Below are 21,012 nucleotides of genomic sequence, written 5' to 3'. Positions count from 1 at the left end.
AGGCATCCTTCCTCAACACTGCCAATCAGGATTAAGACTCTAAGTCTTAATTTTCACACCCACCATTGTTACTATCAACCCATTTTCTGGGACGAGGATTTTGAGCAGAACGGAGATCCTTGAAGACCAGCGATGGTATTCAGCCGGTTCTATCCGGTTCGGGCAAACTGGTAGCGGCGGCTGTGGGAGGCTCCGCCTACCCGCCTGGATGTCATCACGTCCCGTTTTTGATGTTCTACGCATGCGCGGAAGGCCCTGTGCATGTGTGGAGGTGTGCAGGGTGCGCATGCGCTCACATTTGCGAACTGGTAGCGAAGGTTAAGTGAATACCACCCCTGTTGAAGACTCACCGGGCAAAAAGGGCACGAGCCAAAGCCAGCCTCATTCTCCAACCTCCGGAAAACTCTCTGAAGGAAAACGAATAAAAGTAGAGAGAGATCAGTTTCCCTGGGCCAGCCGGACCCCAGTTTGCCTGTAGATACGGAAGGTCGCCTTACATTTTTCAAGGGTTGGTGTCAGAGATGGCCAAGTTCACTTCCCCCTCTATCACAATTGTAATGTGAAGGGACAGCTACCAAGCTTCCTATCTCTGGAAGCGCCCCTCTGTCCCAGCACCTAGCAGTAGGCAAGATCAAAAAGAAAAAAAAAATCTAGGATCCCATCGTTCAAATCACAGAAGGGAACAATTCAGTCTTGGCTAAAAGCCCACTTACTTGGTTGTCTGTTGCTGCATCTTTGCGCTGAAACCCAACCCGGCCAGGATAACAGACGCTCTAGAAAAGGATAGGAAAGGAAAGGTCATTTCTAGAATGCAAAAACTGGACTAGGAGCTGACTCTGGATGGGTCTAAAAAAAAAAAAAATTCCGAAAGGAAAGGCAGCGATATCTGAACTTGGAATAAGAATCGATTGGAAATAGGAGTATTTAGCTAAGGGCACTAAGCCACAAAGGGCAGCATGGTAGCTGCTCAAGTGGTCATGATGCTGGGTTTATCAGCTGGAAAGCTGGCAGCCCAGGTTCGAGACCCGAGCGCCATGGGACTGGGTGAGCTCCCGTCCTCGCTCCAGCTCCTGCCGATCTAGCAGTTCAAAAGCATGCAAATGCGAGTAGTTAAATAGGTACCACTTCGGTGAGAAAGTGTAACAGTGCTCTGCAACATCGTATTGGCCACATGACCGCAGAAACGCCTTCGGACAGCGCTGGCTCAATGGCCTTGAAACGGAGATGAGCACCACCCTGTATAGTCGGTGATGACTAGCAGAGTAAAATCTGCAGGGACTTTACCTTTTTTTTTAATGCTTCCTTCATCAAAGAACTTAAAATAACTGGAAAATCTATCAAACTGCAGGAAGAGCAGCTCAACACCTCAAGAAGCCGTCCCTGGATCCAGCAATATTGGCCAACAGACAGCCGTCCTGTCTCCAACCTTCGCTTCCTGGCGAAGGTTGTTGAGAGTGTGGTCGCGCGACAGTTCCCGCAATTCCTGGAGGAAACATCCTATCTGGATCCGTTCCAGTCTGGTTTCAGGCCTGGGCACAGCACGGAAACGGCATTGGTCGCGTTGGTTGATGATCTCTGGAGGGCTCGGGACAGGGGTTGCTCCTCTGTTCTGGTCCTGTTAGATCTCTCAGCGGCTTTTGATACCATCGACCATGGTATCATGCTGCACCGGTTGGAAGAGTTGGGGATGGGGGGCACCGTGTTACGGTGGTTCTCCTCCTTTCTCTCTGACCGGTCGCAGTTCGTGTTGGCAGGGGGGCAGAGGTCGACCTCGAGGCCTCTCATATGTGGAGTGCCTCAGGGGTCGGTCCTCTCGCCCCTCCTGTTCAACATTTATGTGAAGCCGCTGGGCGAGATCATCCGTGGCTTTGGGGTGAGATACCATCAGTACGCTGATGATACTCAGCTGTACATCTCCACCCCAGGCCACCCCAACGATGCCCTTGAAGTGATGTCCCAGTGCCTGGAGGCTGTACGGATCTGGATGGGGAGGAACAGGCTCAAGCTCAACCCTTCCAAGACTGAGTGGCTGTGGTTCCCGGCATCCCGATATAGTCGGTTGACTCCATCACTGACTATTGGGGGCGAGTCTTTGGCCCCCACAGAGAGGGCTCGCAATCTGGGAGTCCTCCTGGATACGCAGCTGTCCTTGGAGGAACATCTGATGGCTGTAACCAGGGGGACCTTTTATCAGGTTCGCCTGATCCGCCAGTTGCGGCCCTTTCTTGATCAGGATTCCTTGTGCACAGTCACTCATGCCCTCGTAACCTCTCGCCTTGATTACTGCAATGCTCTCTACATGGGGCTCCCCTTGAGGAGCACCCGGAGGCTCCAACTGGTCCAGAACGCAGCAGCGCGGGTAGTGACGGGAGCAGCGTGGCGCTCCCATGTAACACCGCTCCTGCGTGAACTGCACTGGCTCCCGGTGGTCTTCCGGGTGCGCTTCAAGGTGTTGGTTATCACCTTTAAAGCGCTCCATGGCATAGGGCCTAGCTATCTTCGAGACCGCCTACTGCCACCGACGACCTCCCACCGACCCGTGCGCTCCCACAGAGAGGGCCTCCTCGGGGTGCCATCAGCCAAACAATGCAGGCTGGTGACCCCCAGGGGGAGGGCCTTCTCTGTGGGGGCACCTACCCTCTGGAATCAGTTGCCCCCTGAGATAAGGAGAATCCATGACCTCAGTGCCTTCCGCCGTGCCCTTAAAACTTTCTTTTTTCAACAAGCCGGGCTGGCTTAATTTCTTTTTAAGGGTTTTTTAATTGTTCTGTTTTGCTTATCGTTTTAATTAATGGGGCCAAATCTATATATATTTTTAAATGTGTTTTAATATTTGTATCTGATGTTTTTATCTGGCTGTTCACCGCCCTGAGTCCTCAGGGAGAAGGGCGGTATACAAATTCAAAAATAAAATAAAATAAAATAAACATGATACCTCAAAGCTCTAATATGACTGTATGACTGTAACCTTGTTGCTGGTTTCCTTAAGATTTATATTGACTGTTTCGCTATGACTATCATTAAATGTTGTACCTTATGATTTTTGACGAATGTATCTTTTCTTTTATGTACACCGAGAGCATATGCACCAAGACAAATTTCTGTGTGTCCAATCACACTTGGCCGATAAAGAATTCTATTCTATTCTATTCTATTCTATTTTCTATTCTATTCTATTCTATTCTATTCTATTCTATTCTATTCTATTCTATTCTATTCTATTCTATTCTATTCTATTCTATTCTATTCTATTCTATTCTATTCGTGGACAGCCTTGTTGCTCCTCGCTAAAGCCTTCTGCTCCTGGGGTTTCCATCGATGGAAAAGCTAAAGGAAACTAATGGGTTTGTATGTTCTTTAAATCAGATTTCAGGAAGATCTAAAGTCTCTTCTTTCGATTTAAGATGAAAACAGTTAATCCTCGACTTACAACTTTTTGTTTAGTGACCCTTTGGAGTTACAATGGCACTGCAATAAGTGATTTATGACCCGTTTTCCCTTAATGACCACTACAGCATTGCCATGTCACGTGATCAAAATTCAGGTCCTCGGCAACTAACAGGTATTTATGACGGTTGAACTGTTCTGAGGTCATGTGATCACCATTTGTTACCTCCCCAGCCGGCATCTGACAAGCAAAGTCAATTGGGGGGGAGGAAAGGAAAGCAAAATTCACTTAACAGCAATATTCACTTAAAAAAGGCAGTGATTTGTTTGCGCCAAAAAAAGGTCATAAAATGGGGCGCAACTCACTTCACAACCGTCCTGCTTAGCAACAGAAAATTTGGGCTCAACAAGTGGTTGTAAGTCAAGGATTACCTGTACTCTTTCCTTTGGAGAACTGGGGAAGCAGCCAATTTTTATTCGGAATTTAGGAAATTTCTGAGTTCTTGGTGGAAATTTATTACTCTGGGCTGATGGAGAAATTGCCTTTTCCCAGCCACGTTACCCGTGTTTCCCCGAAAATAAGACCCTGTCTTATATTTTTTTGAACCCCGAAATAAGCACTTGGCCTTATTTTTGGGGAGGTCTTATTATTTTGGGGCGTGTGGAGCAAGACGGGGATCCTCTTGCCGTCTTACCTGATTTCCAGCTCTGTCTCTCTAACCCTAACCAGAGGAAATGGGCAGGGACTAGCTGCCCATGCAGTTAAATATTTTCAGGGAGGGCTTATTTTTTTGGGGGGGGGGGCTTATTTTAGCGCATGCGCTCAGAAGCCCGATTGGTCTTATTATCCGGGGAGGTCTTATTTTCGGTAAAACACTGTATCTCCACAGACTCGTATGCATCAGGATTTCCTATTTTAGACTTCAGAACTCACCGACTACCAAGCATGTAAATTCAGAGCTGATTCTGCCTCTTACAGAGACTTTCAACTTACCTTGCTGGGGCCTTGTCTGCCTCAATCTCTTCTAGACCGGCGTAGATTTCGGACAGTCGAGCACCTTCGGTGCCTACTCCCCTGAAGAAAAAAAAAAAACGACAGAAAAGCAGCATGGTGATTTGTAGACGGCCAAACTAGCTCTGTTCTGCACCTGAATTAGATTGTGTTCCTTGGGAACAAGTTTACCTTCCAGAATTGATAGCAATAGCACTCTTAGACTTATATACCGCTTTACAGTGCTTTACAGGCCTCTCTAAACAGTTTTAGACTCAGCCAGGGGTGGGCTGCTGGGAGTTTGCAGGGGTTCGGGAGAACCTCTAGCTAAGATTCTGTGCAGTTTGGAGAACCCCCAAATCCCACTCCTGGCTGGCCCCGCCCACCCCACCCCACCCCTCCCAGGAGTCCCCACGCGGCCTGTTTTGGATGCAGGGCGGAGGCCTGGGGAGGGCAAAAAAATGGGCCTACCAGAAGTTCGGGAAAACCCTCCAGAGGGCCTGCGGAGCCTGGGAAGGCTGTTTTCGCCCTCCCGGAGGCTCGGGAAAAACCTCCAGAGGCTGGGGAGGGCAAAAACGACATCCCCCCACCATGGTGCAGGAGGCTAATTAGGCCACGCCCACCATGGCCACGCCCATCCAGCAACCGTACAAAGAACCCCTTGCTAAAATTTTTAAAGCCCACCCCTGGAGTCAGTGTATTTGCCCACAACAATCTGGGTCCTCATTTTACCGACCTCAGAAGGATGGAAGGCTGAGTCAACCTTGCGCCATTAAGAATCAAACTTCTGGCAGTGAGCAGTGAGTTAGCCTGCAATACTGCACTCTAACCACTGCTCCACCACGGGCTCCTGAATTATTAGACAGTGTTCCTTGGGAACAAGGTTACCTTCCGGAGTTAACCCGGGCAGTCAGCTCCTTTTCCTCCTTGAGCAGCCCCTCACGAACCGTGTCACATTCCAGCACACTCTGCAGGGCTGGCGTCTCGTCCCCGGCCACTTCTTGCTCCACGTGAAGGATGCTGATGTGCGAAGGGATGCGCAGGTTACGGCTGGCGATCATCTTCAACAACGTGGTCTTGCCCAACCCGTTCCGACCTACCAAGCCGTATCGCCGGCCGTAAGCCAGGTTCAGGTCTGCTCCTGTGAGGAGGACCCTGAAAAGAAGAGAATAAAGGACAACTGTCTCCTGTGGTTTTATAAAACGAGGGAACGTTTTTGAGAGAGGGGTTTAGAAACCTCGTTTGTGCCAGGTGAGCTGACAACTGCACTGTACCTGATGGGCAGAGGAGCAACTGCAGGAACGTCTACGTCAGACTGCGGTGCTATCTCAAAATTAAATGAATTTCCAAACTACCAATCTTTAAGGAAATCTTTCTTTAATTGAGTTCAGCCACCAGATCATGACTCCGCGCGGACAAGACTGACCTTTTGCCTCCTAATCCCTCCCTTTCCGATCCCCAAATCTCTGCTTCTCATTGGCTGTCTTCCAAGTCATTCTTCAGACTTCTTTTCCCCATCATTTCCCAGGAATGTGCCCCCTCCCTTCATTTCCACGACAACCGGGCTTCAAAGGGATTTAGCAGGCAAAAGTTTCAGAGCTTATCTCTTGCTCTCCTCTGCTCTATGACAGCGTTAAAACGCTGACAGTCTACCCTGTTTCCCCCAAAATAAGACATCCCCTGATAATAAGCCCAATCAGGCTTTTGAGCGCATGGCAATAAGGCCAAGCGCTTATTTCAGGGTTCAAAAAAATATAAGACAGGGTCTTATTTTTGGGGAAACACGGTAGAAAGTCACCTTATGTCAGCTCTTCCAGGTAAACCAGATAAGAAAGCAGATGAATAGAAACTAGAAGGAATAGATCAGACACCTAGCCCTTGCTTATCAATGGAGACCGAGTGGAGCAAGTGGCCAGTTTTAAGTTTCTGGGTATTATCATAAAAGAGGACCTGACCTCACATTGCAGCACTGGTCAAAAGGGCCCAGCAGAGATTCTACTACCTGAGACTTCTCAGGAAAAAAACAACTGAATGAAAAACTGCTGGTGACCTTCTACCGCTGCACCATAGAGAGTATTTTAACTTACTACACCTGTGTATGGTTTGCCAATTGCACAGTGGCAGATAGGACAGCACTCCAGAGGGTAAAACATCATTGCCCAGAGGATCAGTGGTTGCCCTCTCCCCTCTTTGGAAGAGCTTTATAGCTCCCGCTGCCTTAAGAAAGTTCAAAACATTATTAAAGATCCATCTCATCCTGGGCACCCTTTTTTTTTGAACTATTACCATCTGGCAGACGGTACAGGACAATAAAGACAAGGACAAATAGGCTGAAAAACAGCTTCTATCCCAGGGCAGTAACTATATTGAATTCTATGGTATAGTGCAGAGGTCTGCAACCTTAAGCACTTGAAGAGCCATTTGGACCCGTTTCCCACAGAAAAGAAAACACCGGGAGCCACAAAACTCTTCCCGTGCCTGACTATTTCTTGAGCGGCCACAAAACTAGCATATGTAGTCGAATTAAACATTCTGTTTTCTTCTGAAACTTTTCTTTTCTTGGATTTATCCATGGTTGGCCTACCGGGGGGTTGAAAAGCTCAATAAATCGCTTGCCGGGGGTGTCGCACATTGGCGTTTGTGACGCCTACTTTGAGTGACAGGGAGCCGCAGCAGAGGGGTGAAAGAGCCACATGCGGCTCCAGAGCCGCAGGTTGCTGACCCCTGGTATAGTGCAATATTAATGCAATATCGGGTTTTCAATTTCAATTATATAGAATGTGAAGGATGTGTGTTTGTGTTTTTATTTTTATAGTTATAATGTACACTGAAGATGGCATTTAATTTAGTTGTACGAGGTGCAATGACAATAAATTAATGAGCCAATTGTACTTTATTGTTGGGCAACATTAAAAGAATCTCGCAAGTCTCCCCTGCTACAGGTAGTCCTTGGCTTAGGATCACAATTGAGCTCAACATTTTCTGTTGCTAAGCGGGGCAGTTGTTCAGTGAGATTTGCCCCGTTTTATGACATCTCTTACCACAGCTGTTCAGTGAATCCCTGCAGTCGTTAAATTAGCAACACGGTTGTTAAATGAATCTGGTCTCCCCACACTGACATGGCTTTTCAAAAGGTAACCAAAGGAGAGTTCATGACTCCGGAACACTGCAACCGTCATAAATATGAGCACCTGCATTTTGATTACGTGACCACGGGGATGCTGCAATGGCCGTTAAGTGTGAAAAATGGTCATAAATCACTTTGTTCAGTGCCGTTGTAACTTCGGTCACCAAATGAACTTTAAGTCGAGGACTACATGTATTTTTAGCCACCTGATCCATTAATGGGGGGATCCTTCCTAAATTTCAATCTCTGACCATGAAGCCACTGGCGGCTACTGCCTTTCTTGTTAATTCATTTCCTAGGCAGCATCTCTTCCCCTCATCCCCCAAGGTCATCTACACATTCTGTTACATCCCAACATGTAAACGCGCATCATAATTTTAAATAAATAAGTATTTTTTTTGGAAGTCCAGCTTTAATGCTATTCTATGCTCAGCTCCTTCATCAGAAATACTAACATCTTTCCTCTGCACAGGGTGGATAAAAATCAATGATTTTTTTAAAAAAATCAAAAAAATCAGATTTTTTTGATTTTTATCAAATTTATTCTGCAATATTGGGACTGTTGGTGAGTCAACAGCGGGTCAGAGGTGGAGCTGCTGCCAGAAAAGAGATGTCAGCTGCTCTTTAAAAATTATGATTTAAATAGAGTTGATTTAAATCAAGCCTTTTTACTAGTGATTTAAATCATGATTTAAATCAACTTGATTTAAATCAAATCCACCCTGCTCTGCAATGAAGCTTGGGCTGGATACCACGCTAGGCGTAACCGCAAGTTAGCTTACAGCGCTATGCCAAAGGTGTTTAAATGGCCAAATCAAAGATGCTGCAAAGATGGGTGACCCTTAACATGGAGACTCACCGCTCGCCAAAGGACACGTCGAAGTTTTCGATGCGTACGTCATAGGACTTGTTCTTGCCTGACATTTCGAGACGGTTCTCTTTCTTACTGGCTGCTTGGCTGGCAGATGCTTCTTCAAGAACCCTGCCATCCAGAACAAGATCACAAACAACCATTAGGACCAGGGAGAGTACACATTCCTTTCCTTTTGTTGGGTCAGTTTCCCACATGCAACAATGCAGTTCTCTCCCCTTCTGTTTAACGTGTGCATGAAATCCCTGGCTGAGGTCATCTTTTGGCTTGCAGTCAGATATGAGTATACTAGGTAAAGGTAAAGGTTTCCCTTCTCCTGTTGAGTCCAACTCTGGGGGGGTGGCGGGTGGCAGTGCTCATCTCCATTTCTTATCCAATGGAGCCAGTGTTGTCCGAAGACAATTCCGTGGTCATGTGGCCAGCATGACTATACACCGAGGCGCATGGAATGCTGTTATCTTTCAACCGAAGTGGTACCTATTTATCTACTTGCATTTGCACGCTTTTGAACTGCTAGGTGAGCAGAAGCTGAGGTAAGGAACGGGAGCTCACCCCGTTATACGGCGCTTGGGTCTCGAACCTGGGGTGCCAGCTTTCTAGCTGACAAACTCAATGTCTTTAGCAGCTGAGCCATTATGCTCCCATCATTGGTATGCTGACGATACCTGATTATACACCTTGACCCTCAATCACTCAAGGGATATCATCATCATCATCTTATTCCAGTATCTGAAAGCTATGACAGATGAACCCTGAAGACCAGTGGTGGGATTAAATTTTTTTTTACTACCAGTTCTGTGGGTGTGGCTTGGTGGGTGTGACAGGGGAAGGATACTGTAAAATCTCCATTCCTTCCCCACTCCAGGGGAAGGTTACTGCAAAATCCCCATTTCCTCCCTATCAACTGGGACTCGGGAGGCAGAGAATAGATGGGGGGGAGGGGGGAGCAGTCAGAAGTGGTATTTATCGGTTCTCTGAACTACTCAAAATTTCCGCTACCAGTTTTCCAGAACTGGTCAGAACCTGCTGAAACACATCTCTGCTGCCCTCTGGAACAATGTCCCCACCCAGAGATTTATATGGTTTATGGTCTGACGAAATCCAGGAATTCTTTCAAAATCTGGCTATTATCCCAGGGCTTTGAATTTAGCTGGAATCCAAAGTCCTGTTCAATTATATTTGGATGGAAAATGGTAGCTAAACGAGGAGAAGGGTCTACTTCTATTCAACCCCATTCTATTCTCCTTTATGTCAGCCACACCCTGATCTCTTCTACTTCCTTCCCCATAAGCAGTGGAAAGACTGATGCATTAAGAAATTGATTCTGGTAAAATTAGCCCTCCCACTGTTGAGAAGCAGGTGCCCCATTCCAAGACCATCACCCTTCACTCACAACGGGCTCCCAGATTTGACGGAATCTCGCTCCTGCTTCTTGCATTGCTTTGCTTTAAGGCGGGCCTCGGCTTTCTCCAGCTTTCTGGCGTTCACCATCTGCAACGCAAGAGATGGACAGCAAAGAATGATCAGAGAGAGCCGCCAGTAGCCAGAGAGAAGATGTGAGAGGAAATTAAAAGAAGAGGATGAGGACCTATGGGTAATCCTTGATCCAAAGGTGCTTTTTCAAGACTTTCTGGTTTTTCTTTGAAGACATTTCTCTTCTCATCCAAGAAGTTTCTTTTCTAAGCAGAGGGTTGGACTAGAAGACCTCCAAGGTACCTTCCAACTCTGTAATTCTGTTCTCATTCTCAATTCTCAATTCTCAATTCTCTCCTATCCTATCCTATCCTATCCTATCCTATCCTATCCTATCCTATCCTATCCTATCCTATCCTATCCTATCCTATCCTATCCTATCCTATCCTATCCTATCCTAATTGTCTTCAGGTCTGTCCCAAAGGTGCTTCTTCAAAAGCACTTTTGGGACAACCACAACCTGGATGACTGAGAATCTCCATAGGCATTTGGGTAATCCTTGACTTACAACCTTTCATTTAGGGATTGTTCAAAGTTACAACAGCACTGAAAAAAACTGACATATGACCATTTTTCACACTTACAACCGTTGTAGCATCCCCTGTGGTCACACGATCAAACTTCAGAAGTTTGGCAACTAGCTCATATTTATGACGGTTGCATTGTCCCAGGGTCATGTGATCACCTTTTGCGACCCTGTGACAAGCAAAGTCAGTGGGGACGCCCGATTCACTTAACAACCGTGTTACTAACTTCACAACTGCAGTGATTGACTTAGCAACTGTGGCCAGAGAGGTCGTAAAAATGGGCAAAAACCCCCTCACTTAGCAACAGAAATTTTGGGTTCAATTGTGTAAATCGAGGACTACCAGCATTTGCTAACAACCTGCCTTCCATGGAGGACCTGTATAGTGCATGAGTCACAAAGAGGGCTGTGAAAATATTTACAGACCCCTCACATCCTGGACATAAACTGTTTCAATTCCTACCTTCAAAATGACGCTATAGAGCACTGCACACCAGAACAACTAGACACAAGAACAGTTTTTCTCGAACGCCATCACTCTGCTAAACAAATAATTCCCTCAACACTGTCAAACTATTTACTAAGTCTGCACTACTATTCATCTTCTCATCATTCCTATCACCCACCTCCTCCCACTTATGACTGTGTATGATGGTAACCTTATTGCTGGTATCCTTACGATTTATATTGACTGTTTCCTAATATGATTTGATTGCTTATTTGTTCCCTATGATTATCATTAAGTGTTGTATCTTATGATTCTTGATGAACGTATCTTTTCTTTTATGTACACTGAGAGCCTGTGCACCAAGACAAATTCCTTGTGCGTCCAATCACACTTGGCCAATAAAAAATTCTATTCTATTCTATTTGGTCTGGTCTTATTATAAGGAGTTTGATTTGGGTTTTTTTTTAAGCCTCCGTCTGTATTGTGATTAAGGATGTCCACATAACTAAAGTCTGTATCCGTGGAAAAAAGGGCCAGGGAACAACAGCAAAATAAGCTGTTTACTGGAGCTCTGAAGCAAATATTGGGAGAGGGTGGATCACCAGATGGTTTTGGACAACAGATCCCAATATCCTATAGTAGGAGCCAACATTAGTTGGTAGAACTAAGAGGTGCTCCAAAATGTGAGCGATCCAGCTTTGAAATCTACACAGACTCAATTGTTAGGGATCAATAGTAACAAAAATTGCCATCATGATAGCCTTACCGAAGTCTGATCTCTCTTCAACAGCAGTCCTGGCAACAAGTCCAGGTTAGAATCTGCAACCAACAACAAAACAATAAATAAAAATAAATCTTACTTCAAGAATCCCAGCATGAATTGAAATCCTTTTCCCCACTTATTCTATAAGGCAGTGTTTCCCAAACTTTTGACATATGTGTACCCCTTCTATAATTTTCGTAACACTGAGTACCCCTCATAAAAAACATATGCTTTAATAAAAATCAAAATATATTTATTTTTTCTTTTTTTGGTACATACACTCTAACCGTAGATAACACTGCAATTCTCCGGCGTTTAAACAGCTCCGCGGCTCAACGTCAACTGTTAAATGTTCCCGCAGTTTAAAAATGGCCAAACCCGAGCTGCGCGAAGGATGCGCAGAAGTTCCCGCCATAATGAGTTGCGATACGATGTACGATGGCCCCAGTTCCCGTGTAAAAACTGCAATACACGCCTATTTCTTTCCTTGTTCTGTGGGCGCAGCTAAGCACGATGCAGTGGATATTCCCACGTGATCCCCACCAAACTCCGGTGCAACGCGTACCCCCACCAAACTCTTCCTGTACCCCTGGGGGTACGCGTACCACACTTTGGGAAACACTGCTATAAGGAAGTGCATATGCCAGTATTTCTCAACCTTGACCGCTTGAAGACAGTCTGGACTTCAACTCCCAGAATTCCTCACCCAGTCCCTTCTGGGAGTTGAAGTCCAGATGCCTTCAAGTGGGAAACATTGGCATGTGTAATAAATATGGAAACATTAACTTTCTGGTGCATTATTATTATTATTTATCTCACCAGATGTTTAACAGGTCTCCCAACTCTGTCTAACCTCGATGTTTCTAATTTTGGTGTGCTGGAACATGGCAGCACATCAAGGGTGTAGGTGCGTTTGTGTGAGTGTGTTAAAACTAACGGGTCAAAAATTTCCCTGCTTCTCCCACCATTTATAATTCTTATTGTTTCCAGAACTTGCTCTTCATAAAAGCAGTTGTAAAATCAAGTTTGATCACACGATGACTCAATTTACAATCAAAATTCCAGGCTTAACTGTGATCGTAACTCAAGGACTACCTGTATATATTCCCTCCCCCCCGCCCCCCGATTTATTTGGCAGTCTTGAAAAACTTGGGTTGTTTTCTGAAAGCACTTTTTAAAAAATTCTTTTGAAAGCCTACAATCCCAAGAGAAGGAAACCACGTGCCTCTTGATGATGTCTGGTTGATAAGAGGTATAGAAAAGATTAGAATCTACATAGTTCTTACATTCCGAGTAAACGCAAGAGACCGCTGCACTACTCACCGTAATTGTCAGTGATCTTAGAAAGCTGAATTGGGGCATCCAGGAGAACCTGCCGGCTGCTCGGAGAGTTTTCGTTCTCCCTGTCCAGAAACAAGAGTTGTTACTTAACAAAACTCCACAGATTGCTCCCCCCGTGTCCTCATCCCATCGTTGTAAACCTTTCTCACATTGGGGGATGCTTATGTAGTCAGCGCCATAATAGGTATCCTGGCTTCCCTGATGCTTAAATTAAAATAAGCCCTGGTAGCACAGTGATTAAAGTGCAGTACTGCAGGCAAACTCTGCCCTCAGCCTGGAGTCTGATCCCCTGATGGGGCTCAAGGTTGACTCTGCCTTCCATCCTTTTTGAGGTTGATAAAATGAGAACCCAGATTGTTGGGTGCAATATGCAAAGGATGCTTACATTGTAACCCACCCAGAGTGTGTTGTAAAGTGTTATGGGGGAGGGGGGATCTATAAGCCTAAATATTACAGGTAGTCCTCAATTTAGGACCACAATTAAGCCCAAAATTTATGTTGCTAAATGAGAAATTTGTTAAGTACCATATTTTTTGGACTATAAGATGCACCGGACTAGAAGACGCACCTAGATTTACAGGAGGAAAAGAAGAAAATAAATAGTTTTTGGCCTCCGCGCATCGCGTTTTCGCACTCCCCGGCCCCCAGAAGCACTCTGCAGTGCTCTGTACATTCCGTTTTTGCCAAAAACGGGCCCATGTTTGGCCTCCAGAGTGATTCTGGGGGCCGGGAAGGGTAAAAATGTGACACGCGGAGGTTTCGGGAGCCCCAAAATAGGCCCGTATTCGGTCTATAAGAGGTACCGAAATTTTCACCCACTTTTAGGGGAGGAAAGTGCGTCTTATATTCTGAAAAAATACGGTAAGTTTTGCCCCATTTTAAGACTTTTCTTGCCACGTTTCTTAAGTGAATCATTGCAGTTCTTGAATTAGTAATACGGCTGTTAAGTGAATCTGGCTTCTCCACTGACTTTGCTTGTCCGAAGGTAGCAAAAGGAGATCACATGACCCTGGGACACTGCAACTGTCATAAATGTGAGTCAGTTGTCAAGCATCCAAATGTAAATCATATGACCATGAGGATGCTGCAATGGTCATAAGTGTGAAAAATGGTCCATAAGTCACATTTTTTCAGTGCCGTTATAACTTTGAACGGTCCCTAAATGAACAGTTGTAAGTTGAGGACTACCTGTATTGTTATACAATATAAAGGTTGCTTGGGTTCTCAAGTTCTACCCAAAGGGTCTTGGTGGATTCTGGACCTCTAGTTTCGGCTTCATGTATTATTAAATCATCATCACAAGTGAAGAAAGCACATCTGTTTGGTTTCTCATGACCCCGTTTTAATCAGAGGCAACTTACAGATGAAGGGTGTTGAACATACGCTGGCAGATGGCACGGATGTCCACGTCATCTTTGGAGTCTCGGGATACGTCTTGCAAGAGCTCGCCGACGGCTTCAAATAGATCGTCCACCGTCTCAAAATCTGAGCTGCCACTGTGCAGGACCCCTGCCAAAGAAATCAATTGTTAATGCAAGGCTGAGACCCCCCCACAGGCATTCCAGCTGGGGAATTCTGGGAGTTGAAGTCCAGGCTTCTTAAAGTTGCCAAGGTTCCTCTGTTAGAGGCTTAGCTAGCAAGATACTCGGAAGAGGGAAATAGCATTACCAATAGCACTTAAGACTTATATACCACTTCACAGTGCTTTTACAGCCCTCTCTAAGCGGTTTACAGAGTCAGCATGTTGCCCCCAACAATCTGGGTCCTCATTTTACCCATCTCGGAAGGATGGAAGGCTGAGTCAACCTTGAGCCTGGTGGGATTTGAACTGCTGAACTGCAGGCAGCCGGCAGGCAGCAAAAATAGCCTGCACTTCTGCACTCTAACCACTGTGCCACCACGGCTCTTGAGATGAGAAAGAATCTCATTTTGGCTTCCCCATTGACTTTGCATGTCAGAAGGCCGCAAAAGGGGACCATGAGACACTGCAACAGTCATAAATACGAGTCAGTCATCTGAATTTTGATCACGTGACCACGGGGGAATGCTGCAATGGTCGTTAAGTGTGAGAAAAGGGTCCTAAGTCACTTTCTCCAGCCCCATTTGGAACTTCAAAGAGTCACTAATCAAACTGTTTGAAGTCAAAAACTACCTGCAGGCAGATTTGAACTACAATACTGATTCTAAAATATAAGTTGCTATGGTTTTTTAATCCAGAATTAAACAAGTCTGGTTATGCATAATCTCTTGCTTCTGCCACAGTTTAGTCATGTGTGATGTCTTCTACTGAAACACAAAATGGCACATCTTTCAGCTTACTGAATGGAGTCACACCAGACTTTGGCTTACCCTACAATAGCTTAAAATGAATCAAAATTAAACTTGGGAAGGGAAGCAAGAAGGAAAGGGAAAACGTTTTCTCTTTGCTAAATGCCAGGCCTGGAAGAGCAGAACCAAAGAAAAGAGCAATATCTCAGGTTTTTAGTACACTGAATTCAACTGAACAGTAATTCTAATTGAAATAATGTAGACTCGCTTCAGCGTAAATACCTAATGAATTATGGTGAAAATGAAATATGAAATCTGCCAAATACTTAGCTGAGATCATCAGCTGAAAACATAGATGCAGCAAGAACATGGGAAAAACGCCATTTAAAAACACATATATACTCTTTTTATAGCATTTCTTCCTTTATAACACATGAGCTTTTTATGTTGGTGCTCAAATTTTTCTTACAGAGGTCACAGGCTAAAAATACATGGAATAAGATATTGGATTTGCTTTATGAGCACCCAGCTAATATCTGCTTACATTTATCCAGTGCTTTTGAGTATATAAATCATTTCGCATTTATGACCTATAGCGTGATAGGGCACTATTATCTCCATATTTCAGAGGGCTGGAGAGCAGTTGCAAAGAATTGTGAGACCTGATGGCAAAGGAAAAGTTGGCAATAAACTTAACTCTTTCCATAAGATGTCTTTTGTTCCCTAACCCACACTTCCAACAATTACACAAATCTATTTTAAACCAATTTCCAATCAAGATATTTGAAATGTTGGATGGCAGAAGTTGTTCAATACACCCGTTCAAAAGAAGGCAGCCTCTAATCTGAACTAGATCTTCCACTTTTGAGCAGAATTTCCGAAAGGTGGGACCTTTTGGACAGGGCTGGGAGGGAAACTGAGAAAGATTAAGATACAGATGTTGTGGGATGAGCAAACTGCAGACATTAGCATCTGTCTAACTAACAACTGATCTGGATGGGACGCAAGCAGGAAAATGACAGCTACAGCCTAGGCAGGAAATTAAAAAAAAAAAAATCAAAACAAGACAAAATCAAACCATTTCTATATTGCTGGTAAGAAAACTTTATAGTGACATCCATGAACTCATTTTGAGTCAAGCTCCTGTATAAAACAAACCCGATCTTACCTTTTTCCTGGACACAGCTATGTATTTTCTTTAAGTAAATGTGAAATTTACTTAATTTGTAAATTTAATAGTAGTCTGCACTACTATTAATCTTCTCATCGTTCCTATCACCCATCTCCTTCCACTAATGACTGTATGACTGTAACCTTGTTGCTGGTATCCTTACGATTTATATTGACTATTTCCTAGTATGATTTGATTGCTTATTTGACTATCATTAAGTGTTGTACCTTATGATTCTTGATGAACATATCTTTTCTTTTATGTACACTGAGAGCGTATGCACCAAGACAAATTCCGTGTGTGTCCAATCACACTTGGCCAATAAAATTCTATTTTAAAAAATGGTTTGATATTGGCTTCTTCTCAGGAGTCCAATTAAAACTCGGACCACACGTTTTCTGAATAGTTTTTATCCCAGAGCTATCATTGCACTCAACAATGAACTAAAGGGCCACCATCAGTGAACTGTTGGACAGCATTACTTGGTCTGTTGTGTGGATGTTTGGGTGGTTTAGGGGTGGGGGAATTGTGGTTGGTGGGAGTGTGTTTGGGGATTGTACTTGGTACTGTACTACCAAGAGCTTTGGTAGTACAGTGGTTTAGAGCACCCTATTATTAACACAGCTGCCTGCAATTACTGCAGGTTCGAATCTTACCAGGCTCAAGGTTGACTCAGCCTTCCATCCTTTCTAAGGTAGGTTAAATGAGGACCCAGTTTGTGGGGGCAATAAGCTGACTTTGTATAAATATACAAAAGTATGAAGGCTATTGCTTAACGCCTTGTAAGCCGCCCTGAGTCTCCGGAGAAGGGCGGCATATAAATCAAATAAAAATAAAAATAAAAATGTGTGTTGGGCCTGGTCTTTGGGTGTTAAGTGAATTTCGTTGTATGAGTATACTGTGTATACACGTACAATGCCAGTAAAGTTATTATTATTATTGTCCTGGGTGGAGGGGTTGAATTCACTCCAAATTCCAGAACTGTTTTTATTAAACTAGAGAATGTCGCTCTATATCACTGTTTCTAAAAGTTGGCAAGGATAGGAACGCTTCAACTCCCAGAATTCCCCAGCATGACTGGCTGGGGAAATTCTAGGAGTTGAAGTCCACATATATCTTAAAAGTTGTTAAGGCTGAGAAATACTGCTTTACAACCTGGAAAGCCAAAGAAGGAAGTTGGCTCATCGAGTCATCTAAATTGAGTTTTTAGGCCCTGAGATCCAACCCTTTTCCCCTCCAGCCCTGAATTTCACCTAATAGCCCTAAAGGTGGGGAAACGTCCCAGGAATGGGAATTTCTGAAGAGTCTTTGAATGGGAGACCACTAAGAGATCTCAGGAATGAATGGATGGATGGAGGCAGGAAGTTGCTAGCAGTTGAACTCAATGAGGTGGTGCTTTTAACCAGGATTAGAGCTTGGAGAGAAAAAAAAGCTTTTTCGTCTTTTTGCCCGATTTAGGGCTTCCAAACCAGCCTTTTTATACATACTGGGAAGCGCAAACTTTCATTGATCAGGGCAGCAAGCCTCACCTGGCAAAAGGCACCCCCCCTTTTTCTAGACATGGACTAGTCCAGGGAAGCGCTGACCACAAGGGCAACGCTTCTAAGGGGACGTACCAATGCATTAGGGAGGGGGGGGGAAGAGATCCAGAAATCTCGTGATCCTCCGAGCCCACCGTGCGATGCTCGAGCGGACCCTCCTTCCCCCGCCACAAGAAGCCCACGAGATCCTTTCAGCTTCCCTCAGGAGGCTTCACCGCCCTCGTTAGCTTCCTCCGACCCTTTCCAGAAGCCGGGACAAGCCACCCTGGGAACGGCAAGCCGAGGCCCAGGCCGACCCCCAGGAAGCCTAATCCTTCGCCGCCTCAGCTTCACTCACCGGTCACGTATTCGAACATCTCTCCGTCGAGCTCCGGGAACTCCCTCCGCAAAATCTCCGCGCAGGAGGCCGCCATGGCAGCCCGGCCGCTGGGCCTTCCTCCCTCAGCCGACTGCAGCGTTGGCCGCCGCGGTGGTTCTTGGGAAACGTAGTCCTCCGCTGGAGCCGTAAAAGGCCTGCCGCGGAGGCTTCTGGGAAACCGAGGCCGTTTGAAGCTGTGGCGGAAGGAGGCCCTGTTTGTTAGTTTTTTTTTTTTTTTGAGAGAGAGAGTTCAGAGCAAAAATGAATAAAGTAGAGGAGGCCTCTGTGTGGGTCTCTTCTCATACCACAGCTGGTGGCAATTCCTGGTTGATATCCATAAGCCAAATAAGCTCAAATGTTGGTGTAGCGCAGGGGTCTGCAACCTTAAAGGCTCAAAAGGCTCAAAAGAGCCATTTGGACCCGTTTCCCACAGAAAAGAAAACACCGGGAGCCACAAAACCTGGGTGGGCGTGGCCAACTCACTTCCACCAGTCACATGACCCCCCTAGCCACGCCTACCCAGCCAGTCATTAGGGCAAAGAACCAGTTGTTAAAAAACACAGGGAACTACAAAACCCTTTTGACATCTCTCCTTCCCTCCCACCTCTCTCCCTTCCTCCCCTCTCTGTATCTCTCTATGTCTCTCTCCCCCTCTCTCTGCCTCTCTCTCTCCTCCCGTCTCTCTGTATCTCTGTCTCTCTCTCCCCCTCTCTCTATATCTCTCATGTCTCTTTCTTTCCCACTATCTTTCTATGTCTCTCTCTCTCTCTCTCCCCCTCTCTGTATCTCTCTATGTCTCTCTCTCCCACTCTCTCTATATCTCTCTATGTCTCTTTCCCCCTCTCTCTGTATCCCTCTATGTCTCTCTCTCCCCGCCTCTGTATCTCTCTGTCTCTTTCTCTCCCACTCTCACTATATCTCTATATGTCTCTCTCTCCCCCTCTCTCTGTATCCCTCTATGTCTCTCTCCCCCCTCTCTCTGTATCTCTCTATGTCTCTCTCTCCCACTCTCTCTCTATATATATGTCTCTCTCCCCCTCTCTCTGTATCCCTCTATGTCTTTCTCTCCCCCCTCTCTATCTCTCGATGTCTCTTTCTCTCCCACTCTCTCTGTATCTCTCTCTCTCTCTCTCTCTCCCCCTCTCTGTATCTCTCTATGTCTCTCTCTCTCCCCCTCTCTCTGTATCTCTCTGTCTCTGCTCCAGCCACTTCTCCATCACCCACCGTCACTCTTTCCTTCTCAGGCCAGGCGAGGAGTGATTGGGAGGGGAGGGCGAGGGGCGGGGTTAGCCAGTGGTGGGATCACCCGACAGGGAGCAACAGGAGACGGCCCAAAGAGCTGCATGTGGCTCTGGAGCCGCAGGTTGCTGATACCTGGTGTAGCGCTTGGTTAAGGAGACCATTAGGCCAACCTGGGCTATTGGCTAAACTGGGAAATTCACCTGGAAGAAAACGATGGGTAACCTTTTGGCAAGAAGAATGAAAAAAAAAGCATCAGGAATGGAGTGCTGTTCAACTGACAAGACTTGCATAGCCAATAATAATATCAGTTAATTGCAAAAGGCAGCTTTGCTCCAAACATCTTAAATCCTGCCATGATACTTCTAATACAGGGGTGTCCAAACTTGGCCCCTTGAAGAGTGGTGTGTCAAGTTTTGAGGTCGTCTCAAATAAATTGTATTTCAAACAAAGTCTGTGAGATGTAAATGCCTTATTCCCTAATGTGTAAATAATGTATATATGGGACATCGGGGGTTAACTTATTCTTTGGTTCCTAATGTATTCATAATTCACCACTCCCATTCTTGGCTCCACCCCTTGTATATATAAGGAGCCACCTTCACCATTTTCCTTGCTTCTATCTGTGAATATTCAGTGAATATAGAATGCCTGTTATAATTAAAGAGAAATATATTTAAACCTCTAACTCTTATTATCATTATTGAGTCTGATCCTGAAAATATTGCAACAAGCTGGTAGCAGAGGATGGTTAATTGACTCAATAAATACTTAAAGATGTCTAAGAAAGATAGGCTCAACAACAGGGCCTACAGCAAAGAAATAGAAACTGAACAAGAAATAATCAACGAATCCACAAACGCGATTTCGAGAGAATCCGAAGAATATACCACTACAAGAATGTCTAAGGATTTCTTTTCTTCCAGAGTAAAACCAGGGGTTTCCATAAGTGAGCATTTGATATCTCTAAACAAAATAAGAGCTGAGCTGCATTTGAGGGGGGAAGTGATTTCAGATCAAACAATGAAAAGTGTTATTATCAATTCACTTGATTCATCATGGGATAGTTTTATGTCACACTTAGACAGTCTTCCACAGATAGACATAAATATAGAAGCCCACCAAATTACAGAGATAGTAGAGGGGGTAGAGAAAATTCAAAAGAGAGAAAATCTGGTTCACTGAATGGACTAAATAAACAAGACAGCACTAAAACACAACAAAATGAGAACAATAATTGGCTTATTGATTCTGGGGCAACCAACCACACCACTAATAACAAAAATATATTGTCTTCATTTACAGAAGATAAATTTGTAATAAAGGTAGCTAATCAAGAAAAGGTTCAAGTATTAGGCAGAGGAAATGTGACCTTGCCTGGCCTAGGAAAAATAGAGGGGGTATTGTTAATTCCAGAAATACCTCATAACATACTAAGTGCCATAAAACTAAGCAGAGATTCTGACATCAATATAGTTTTCTCAAAAGGGAAAAGCAACTTTAGAGAA

At 44.9% G+C, this 21,012-nt stretch overlaps 1 protein-coding gene across 1 annotated transcript in view; it reads right to left on the bottom strand.

The window, feature by feature from the left end:
- ABCF3 (ATP binding cassette subfamily F member 3) overlaps positions 1–18,342 on the bottom strand; it is a 41,939-nt gene extending 23,597 nt beyond the window's left edge. Inside the window, exons 1-10 of the mRNA XM_070946498.1 lie at positions 18,245–18,342; positions 14,289–14,436; positions 12,910–12,989; positions 11,590–11,642; positions 9,770–9,867; positions 8,365–8,487; positions 5,267–5,533; positions 4,382–4,462; positions 714–773; positions 351–407 (exon numbers count right to left, since the gene is read on the bottom strand). Of these exons, the coding sequence (XP_070802599.1) occupies positions 351–407; positions 714–773; positions 4,382–4,462; positions 5,267–5,533; positions 8,365–8,487; positions 9,770–9,867; positions 11,590–11,642; positions 12,910–12,989; positions 14,289–14,436; positions 18,245–18,320 (1,043 nt within the window). The 5' untranslated portion in view covers positions 18,321–18,342. The remainder of the gene's footprint in view (positions 1–350; positions 408–713; positions 774–4,381; positions 4,463–5,266; positions 5,534–8,364; positions 8,488–9,769; positions 9,868–11,589; positions 11,643–12,909; positions 12,990–14,288; positions 14,437–18,244) is intronic.
- Between the last annotated feature and the right edge of the window lie 2,670 nt (positions 18,343–21,012).

Source organism: Pituophis catenifer, unplaced genomic scaffold (genome assembly GCF_029215685.1).
Source record: "Pituophis catenifer annectens isolate HBS135680 unplaced genomic scaffold, rPitCat1.0.hap2 SCAF_6, whole genome shotgun sequence".
Lineage (NCBI taxonomy): Eukaryota > Metazoa > Chordata > Lepidosauria > Squamata > Colubridae > Pituophis > Pituophis catenifer.
This window is presented reverse-complemented; position numbering and strand designations above follow the sequence as displayed.